The following is a 9,245-nucleotide window of genomic DNA, read 5'->3' as shown; positions in this document are numbered from 1 at the left end:
GAGATTAAGACAGCAATTGCGATCTGCTTTTAGGAACGTCTATTAGGATTGATCCAGGTGTGATTTACGCACGCACACACGCGTGCATTCATGTACTCAGAGCGTATTGTATCTCGCAAAAGTGTTTTATTGAGAAAGTCACATAAATTAATATTAAGCTAATATTAAGTGGCTAATATTGGTTTTGGTGTTATCACATGTCATAGACAGCCTGTTCGAGTTCACCATGGCGGATAATACAAAACGGTAATGACGGTATCGTACATTTTGCTGTACGTATGAACCACGCTGATGAAAACGCTGCGCACAGGATGCGAGTAATTCTACGTAGTACGTACGGGATACGGATTAGCGCCTGAGATTCGCCGTCCATCTTTCTATGTACAAATTATTTAATATAAATAAACGAATCTCTACACTTGTAATGTACAAAAGTAATCGCGGGGGGTGTCCTCTCGACGGGGCACGGCGTCGCGTCGCCTCGGCGAGAGGTCTTGTCATGAGAAATGCTGTGTACATATCTACATACAGAACCGTACGGACGACACATGTTCGACGTTCTGCGTAATAAATAGCGTAATGTAAATAGCTTAAGAGTGCACGCCGCTGCAACCAGATTCATCTACCTGCGTGCGCCAGACGATGCTGCCGTAACTACGTCGACAAACGCAGATAGGAAACGAAGGGAGAGAAGAGAAGGGAGAAAGTACGTGGATGCAGTGCGTAAATAAGCGTAAAGACTAAAGCCTCCTTTCGGGTTCGGCGAACTCTAATACTTCTCGAGCCGGTTAACACCTGACGACTTAGCGCGATAATGCTCTTAATACTAAAACGGATACTTCCGTTTAATAAATATCAAATAGCGGTTTTACGCGCCAGTTCGCCAATACGCGAGACGCAACGACTTTGTGCGTTTATTTTGATTACGGCCATGGTGTCGACGCGATATTATATTCGGTTTTGCGACGACGTCAAGTTCCCAAACCCGTGTCGTTTTCGAAATCAACGATTGCGTCGGTGCACTTTTATTCTGCCAAATTAGGCCTTGTTACGCACAAGCGAAAGAATGTGTTGTCGGAAGAAAGACGTGTTTGACGTGGCAATTGGATTCGCACGTAGGAGAGCCGAGGACGTAAGGAGACGAGCCGCCGACTGCTCGGAACACAAACGTTCGCGTCGCTCGGTCTCATTCACACCACATTGTCCGAAAATTAAAGGTATCTCTGGAACGCTTAAAGACCGTGACGAGTTTGAAAAGTATGCCGACCCACGTACCAAATCATACGCAAACCGTCCTTTCATCCGGCCACATTACTTATTGTCTCGATCGCTCCAAGTCCCTCGACGAGCTTAAACCACGTACGTAAACGCGGGCATAATTTACGCTGTCCCCCTCTGCATCGCGCGTATTCTTTCTCCCGTGTGATCGCAACGAGCATCGAAGGAATCAGTTCTCTCGCGATTTCGACGCGCAGAGCTCTGCGCAATTTCGCGAGATTCATCGCGATTCAACACTCCTCCGTGGACGTGCTGGAGATCTGTGTGCTAGCGCCGCTGGAAAAACTGCTCCTGCAGGTCTCCACGGCGAGAGCGGTGTCAGGGACTTGGACGAACTGCACCTTCTCCTTGGGCCACCTGCTCCTGCCGTAGACGCAGTTGAAGATGTTGTAACGGTGATCCATCTCCAGGTGGCTCAGAGTACTGCTGTGCCGGCGCTTTAGCACCTTCTTCGCCATCAGGCTGCGATTGTTCTTGTAGGAGAGCTCGCGATGAAAGCAGAAGAACTTGCGCAGCTCCCGTTTCACCCGGCGAGACCGATAGCCGAAGAGCAGCGGACTCGCGTAGGCGGCCAAGATCAGAAAGCTGAGCGCGACCACGTCGTATTCATGCGGGAACATGTAATCCGAGTACTGTGGCAAGTTTTTAATCACGCTCAACAGCACGTACGGTGACCAGCAGATTAGGCCCATTACGATTACCAGCGCGCTGATTCTGGCCGCTCGGGTCTCTTCGCGATACCTGAACAGGGAGCCGTTGCTAATCCGGTGCTTGAGAGTGTTGATGTAGCTGCTGGTGCTGCGTACACTGGCCACCCGGTGCAACGTGCCCGGCTTGCCCGGAGCCGGCGTGATCGTCACGATGGGTGTCAGAAGGCAAGACGAGGACTCCAAACTATTGTTCCCGATGTTTTCCGCGTTTCTGCCAATCGCGTACGATTCCACATTGGCGTCAAAGATGCCCGGTCTCGACAAACGGCGACTGGGTCGTCTGGATCTCTTGTTCTCCAAATTACCGTTGGGAATCGGGACCTCGTTTTGCATTTGCTCCCGTTCCGTCATCTTGACAGAGATCTCCTCATCGTCAACGCGACGAGTCGTCGTCTTGAAAGAGTCTCGTTCGAGATCTTCCACGTCATCACGCGGTTCCTCTGTCCTCTCGCACTTAGCGACCGAAGACAGGAGGTAATCGGAGGGCCTTCGATCCGTGATCTTGCGAGTTGTTTTAGGAACTTTCAAAGAATCAAAGTAATTGTAGCGTCGCTCGTCGTCTTCGGACTCGGAATCACTCGAGTCCGCCCCGCCGATCCATCGAGAGGATTCTCGGATCTCATCCGTTAGATCGCACGAAGATTTCCGTCTCCGATCCGCTTCCGAATCGCGAAACTTGTTCACGACGAGGTTCTCGTAGGACGAAACACCGGGTTTTTTCTTGAGGTAGTTTGTCTGCAGATCCGCCGCCTCCGTTAAATTATTATCGTCTTGATCGCGCGGCGGCGACACTTCCACCGGTTGCAGTCCTACCGTGAAGACGACCCCCGACGATGTCTTCTCGTCGCTCGGTCCTGTCTGTACGGCGTCCGAGGATGCTGAAAAAGATCTCCGACGTGATATCTGATTGGCCGAGTGCGCGGTCTCGCTGGTCTCGTCGATGGACGAGAGACTCGAGATCTTGGGTATTCTGCGAAATTCTTCGGGGAACGTGTCAGCGGGTTGATGCTGTGTCTTCGCGTAACCATATGGATCTTCGCTGAAGCTGCCCGACGAAAGAATCGGTCGCGAGCCAGTCCTGCGGGTTCTCTCGGAGTTTCGATGCGCGGCTGAATAGATGCTGAGATAGATCCAACAAACACCGGCGAACGGAAGCAGATACGCGAATACACTGTGTACGACCGTGTAAATGAGTCCGTAAGTAACAGAGTCACTGGTCATGGTGCGGAAAATCACGGTGGAGTTCTCGAGGAGGTTGATGCTGCTATCGATCTTGATTGAATCGAGCAACGTCGACGTCGCGCTGACGATCATCTCCTCCTCCTCCTCCTCCTCACTTGTCCCGTTGCCGAAGAACGCGAACGCGGATTCGATCGACGTCTCTGCCGTCGCGGTAACGTTTGGCGCGAACACGCGTTCGCGGTAGGACGAGTTGCCCGATAACACCAGTGTCGTGCTGCAGGAAAGCCACAGACTGCGCGGACTCGGATTCAACGCGGCGATCACGCCGAAGACCGCCGAGACCAGCCAGATGGAGACGATCAGCACAGCCGACTTGAGCTTGCCGACTCGGGCCCGGTAACGTAGTGGGTCCACCACGGCGAAATACTGATCGACGGCGATCAGCAGGACCGACAGCACCGACGACGTGGTGACGAGGGCGGTCGCACCTTCCGATATCGCGCAGATATTGCTGGCGGCCGATGCGGCTGATGAGGACGTCGGCGTCGACGTCGACAACGGATCGAACGGCGACGCGATGTTGTCCGGCGTCGACGTGGAAGTCGTTAGAGTGTCCGCTGCCGCCGGGCCGTCCATCATCAGCAATGGGTTCAGCACCGCGCACGTCAGCAGATTCGAGACCGTTAGATTCATCACGAATCTGGAATTGAACAGAACGGACCGTTTTCAACATCGAACATTGATAATGTCCGACACCTGTGCGATTGTCTTAGATTAGCGAATGATTGATTGAATAACAATAGATCATTGAAATGTGAGGTAGGTATAATCTTTTACGAGTAACAAATCAGTAAGATGAAAACACATTTACAGAAAATGAGATGCAGGTTGGAATGTAGGATGAGGAGAGAAGAAGGGAAAGTATATTTTATTATTCCATTTTATACGCGCCAATTTTGAATCAGTACGACTTATTGATAACCGAAACAAATAAAAACGTATTCGTTAGTGAAAAGCGACATTAAAAAGATACAAAACCATACAGAAGACATTGAAAAAACAGGAAGCAGAATTGCCTCGCTATATTCTTTTGCTGCGCTTTCAATTATACAAGTCACGTGTTATCTTGTAACAAACACGAACGTTATCATGTGATTTGTATCGAATCGTTTATTTTTACTCTTCGTGGATGGATTATATTCGCTGTTTCTGCAAATATGACAAATTCGTCTCGGGAACGGAGGCATTTAAAGGATTCATGGTGTTTCGTTTCACTTGTTTGCGCTGTCAATAGATCGACGAGCGAATTCCGTCAACACTGAAGCTCGCTTTGATCTAAGTATAGCTCAGAAATATCGTTTGCGTTTTGCAAAACACGTTGGAAGGCGCGATAATAAATGAATTTTCATTTTTTCAGCGATAGAACGAAACGTTACACATCTTCGAGTTGCACTGTTAACAGCGACGAAATGTTCTCAAAATACGACAGGTTTATTATTACATTTCGTTGCAGCGGTTGCCAGAGTTTGGTACTCGGCGAGTAATTGATTTCCTGGCTCAGCAGGTGGAGGTCTACGTAATAACAATGATAGATCCAGTGGCGCGCGAATCTATTAATACGGCTTACTAATATCAACTGCAAACGTTTGCTTTCTCGGAAATTGGTTGAGTCTCGGGTCAATCGAGTTTCAATAAACGTGAGCTGACATTACATTCGTTTCTCGACGCAGGGACATTATTTACGATCGCACAAGGTTCGAGCTACATTGATTTGCACGAAATTTTATTTGTACAATAAACAAAGGTACTACGCACTACGACGACAGTCATCTTACGTCTTCATGTACGCGGTTATTTTTACATTGTCTGCAAATAAGCCTCGAGTCATTTGCGTGACGAACTAAATTTCCTATGAAAATTACACGAAGATGCCTACCTACCTTCCGCCTTTCAGCATTATGTCGCGTCGACGACGACACACACATACGACAACGAAATCACAAACTGGAATATTTAGACTGGCAGAGTCCCACGAGGAGCACGAGATTCGTGTAGTCTATAGATACGACGCGACGCTTCGAAACGATATTTTATTTACGAGCATGATGGAAAATACATCTGTATGCTCCCCACATGCAGAAGGACACGAACGCGGGCGAAAATAATTTTCCTGCTATCGATATTCAACTAAATCTCGACGTTCTTGACGAAACATATTTTAATGCAATGCAGATTCCTAGAGATTCTAGGAAGAGAGACCCATTCTATTTTCCTGGAAGTACCTACGATATTTAATAATTCGAGGTATTCGTCAAAGCGTTTTTAATTCTAACACGTTTTCGGAGTAAATAACAATAATTTCTATTTATTTTATATCGCAGCATTACTGCATTTTGTTTTATTACGTTTTATCGCGGAAAAGCCATAAAGTTCGGTTGATTATCGAGAGAGAAAAATGCAAATGCTGTCGCTGCGCACATAGGGTTATTAACCTTGGCATAGAACGCAACAATGCGTGAAATAAACGTATAAAGTAAGTATTATTTATCACTGTGGCGTCTCAGTGGATATTACGCGAAAATACGGCAATGTCTAAATATATTATTTCCACCCCTCGTTGTCTCCCGCGCACGCTGATTTTATTTCCGGTTTGGCGCGCGACGCTGCGTACATCCGAGACTCGCACTCTCGTGAAGCGTTCGTAAGTATGTCCCTTGTATCCTTTGCGGTCTTCGCTGTCCGCGAGAATGATTACGCTCGTCGTTGCATATACGTCAACAACGTCGCGTTAACGAATTTTAAAAACTGTCGCCCACGAGGATTGACGTCGTTCGCGTAACTGATGACGGGGTCGCTTATCGACGACAATGTGATAGCAATTTTGCAACCGCATTAACGTCAATGATATTATTTATGCATTATTCCTTTTCCTACGAATAAACAAGTGCGCAATAGCTCGGAGATATCATCTTTTTTTTTACACTGAATAACAAAGTGTTTGGAAAACAGGGAGATGTAACAAAATGTTAGATAAAAGTCTCGAGGGATTATAATAGCGCGACAGTGAAGGTGGATGACGATGTTTCTCCTCGCAACTGAAGGAAAGGAACGACTCGCACATTTTCAACTTGATTATATGCTCGGCACGAAATAGTCGATCCACTAACCTGTTAGAGATGGTGCGTAGTCCTGGCCTAACGAGAAACGCGAGCAAAAGAGTCGCGTTGAGGAGAAAGCAGCCGAAGAGCACGAAGCTCCAGGCCGCGATCCCCGGATTGTTCCACCATCTTTCCAGATTTCCCAGGTCCGCAACCGGTCCTCCTCCAATTCCCGTCGCAGCTCCATCCATTCATAAATAATAAGTGTATTACGGGGCCTAGAACAGAACGCAGCGCCGTTTTCATTAGAATCGGCCGTCTAGCTCGAGATCAAGATTGATCCCTTCAATTAACTTAGCACGAAATTAATTTCATAATATTGATGTGCCGAGGAACCTCTGCTAGTTGAAGAAATTAATTTAGTTTGAGCGAATTTTAAGAAAGTTGCGGTGGATCATCGCGCGATAAACTCTTCGATCACGGTCCAGCTTGTTTCTCGGACGAGGCTGGACAATTTCCTGTTGCAGAATTGCGCTCTCGAAATGGGTTAATTTCGCGCGACGTCGCCGTCGCGAGGAAATAGCGCGACCCCGACGCACGACGCCCTGAAGGAGTTCCCGTCGACATGTATTTTTGGACGGATTTTCCCGTACACGCACGTGCTGCGAAAATATCCGCGTGGACACGCACACGCCCAATTGCACGCGCGCGAACGAGATTTTGATCGAGATCGCATGGAGACTTTACGAGAGAGAGAGAGAGAGAGAGAGAGAGAGAGAGAGAGAGAGACGAGCGCACGTGACGCGCCTTTTGTGCTCCACTCGAAAAAAATGGCTCCCCGCGAACATTGTTGTTCGTATAAATAACTGTCCGAACAAATACGGCCAATTTAAATAATAAAAGAGAGACGAACCTCGGAAACGGAGACCAAGGTTAATGTAATGAAAACGTCTTCTGGATATAGTGCGCTGTACGTTTCTTAGCTATCTCTGTCTCTGCCTTTTCTCGCATTTAAACTTATGTTCTCGGTGCTGATAATAAAACAGACTGATCTAAAAAGATCAGTGGGCTGCTGTACGCGTCACATGAATATAACTTTAAACGGGGAAAAACACGCTTTTGTTCGCCACCGTGGCACTCGGAGCGTGCAAACAAAAAGCGTGAAGATATGTAACGCGTTTCGAAAATAAAGCGACACCTCTCTCTATCTCTCTCTCTCTCCTTTACCCGATTGACGTCAACTAATGTTTTTCGATTGATATTATCGTTATCCGCTCGTTTAATTTCTTTGCACCGCTGTTACTTCAATGATCTACCGCGATTAAGTCAATAATCATTATCGCACATCTTTCCACTTATCTCTCGATCCGCACGAAGTGTTCGCTTTTGAAGTGCCTGTTTAAACGCCTCGCGGCGTGATTTTTAATATAAAATATACTATCAAGATAATCATTTTAAAATCATGTCAATCTTAAATTTCCTGGCACTTGAAGCGCGACGGTTTATAATTAATCTTGATAAAAAATACTTCATCAGATAAAAATCTCTCATTTAGACTTTATATCGCCTGTTTAAGACTGCCAATATTTAAACTATAGTGTCGTAAACTATTTTAGTGTTAAACGACAATGACCTGAATTCCATCAGTCTTATCTGTAAAATACGCCGAGATTCGCTTAGACTTGACTTAGAAAAACAATTAATCTCGCGATATAATTCCCGATATGATACATATTCTTTTCTTTCGCGGGTGAATGGTAAAAATGGAGAGAGAGAAAAGTCTATATAACAGTCTTTGTACGATATAAAATGGGATCATATAAGTTCACACACAATTCTTTTCTGTAATGAAGAATAATGGGAAAGAAGGAAAGCCAACAGAAGTGGTGTCCATCATGTCAGCGTGCAGCAATCGACCTTACGCTCGATTGCTGCGAAATCTGGCAGCAGTTCAAGACTCGAGCCGTTGATAGAACGAACGAATGAATGAGAGAGAGAGAGAGAGAGAGAGAGAGAGAGAGAGAGAGAGAGAGAGAGAGAGAGAGAGAGAGAGAGAAAGAGAGAGAGCGTCTCAAAGGCATCAATCCTACGATGACATGTACAGACAGTCGTTTATTTCCGTTTAACGGAAACTCTCACGAAAAATATTACTAGGAGATCCGATCACGCAACATGCATCTCGCCAGCCAGCAGCCGAATGATTTATTATCTTGGTCGATCATTTCCGAAATCCCATTATCGCATTACTCGACGACGCAAACGTGCCAATGGAAACAAGCAGAATCCCTTGTGATATTTTATGAAGCGAGTGATAACAACAGCTAAGCCGGAAAGACTATTTTTCGTACATACGACGCCCCGTTCTCGTGGTGCAATAAACGCGCGATCCCGTCTTTAACTCGCTCTTATTCCACGGTATCTCTCAGACTTGGCTCCTCGACGCGTGAGGGGAATGTCATTTCGAATGTACTTTTTATAACCGGTGCTGAATATTACGAGCAAAATCGTCGCGATATGTTCCGCAATAAAAATGGTAGGTCTCGTAAACGTATAAGACATTGCGAGAAGATGCGAAAATAAAAGGCACGCTCTCCTCGCTATATTTCCGATATACAGTTATAATGTTATTTAGAAAACGTCTTCTCATCTTCAAATTGCTTTAATCACCCGTGTTTCTAATTTAATCAAAATTAATTTTGTACTCTCTTTATAGTTTATTTTTCTTTAATATTTAAAATAATAATATATCGAACAAATGACAAAGATTCTCCTTAACTACTACATTCTTTTTCGTTCAAACTTCAGGTTGATTTGAGAGACGCAGCTTCTAAATCATATATACGCATAATCTACTCTCTAATCAGTTCATATATGTGTATTAGCACTCGACCGGAAGACAAACTAACAGCTGTCGCTGTACGGTTCGTCGCGTGCGATTCGGCGTCAGATTCTTGAGCCGCCGCTATAAAAGGCTCTC

At 46.0% G+C, this 9,245-nt stretch overlaps 1 protein-coding gene across 3 annotated transcripts in view; it reads right to left on the bottom strand.

Moving 5' to 3' along the window:
• LOC139773296 (UNC93-like protein) overlaps positions 1-9,245 on the bottom strand; it is a 47,333-nt gene that overhangs the window by 25,608 nt on the left and 12,480 nt on the right. For 2 of the 3 annotated variants that reach the window (XM_071707657.1, XM_071707656.1), the window contains exons 2-3: positions 6,338-6,546; positions 105-3,870 (exon numbers count right to left, since the gene is read on the bottom strand). In XM_071707657.1, the coding sequence (XP_071563758.1) occupies positions 1,509-3,870; positions 6,338-6,519 (2,544 nt within the window). In that variant the 5' untranslated portion in view covers positions 6,520-6,546 and the 3' untranslated portion in view covers positions 105-1,508. Of the gene's footprint in view, positions 1-104; positions 3,871-6,337; positions 6,547-9,245 lie in introns of those variants that run through there. The other variant, XM_071707659.1, reaches the window with a different exon arrangement.

Source organism: Temnothorax nylanderi, unplaced genomic scaffold, assembly GCF_030848795.1.
Source record: "Temnothorax nylanderi isolate EJ_2023f unplaced genomic scaffold, tnyl_v1.0 TNYL_tig0060_pilon, whole genome shotgun sequence".
Lineage (NCBI taxonomy): Eukaryota > Metazoa > Arthropoda > Insecta > Hymenoptera > Formicidae > Temnothorax > Temnothorax nylanderi.
Note: the sequence above shows the minus strand (reverse complement) of the source record. Positions and strands in the feature narration are given on the sequence as shown.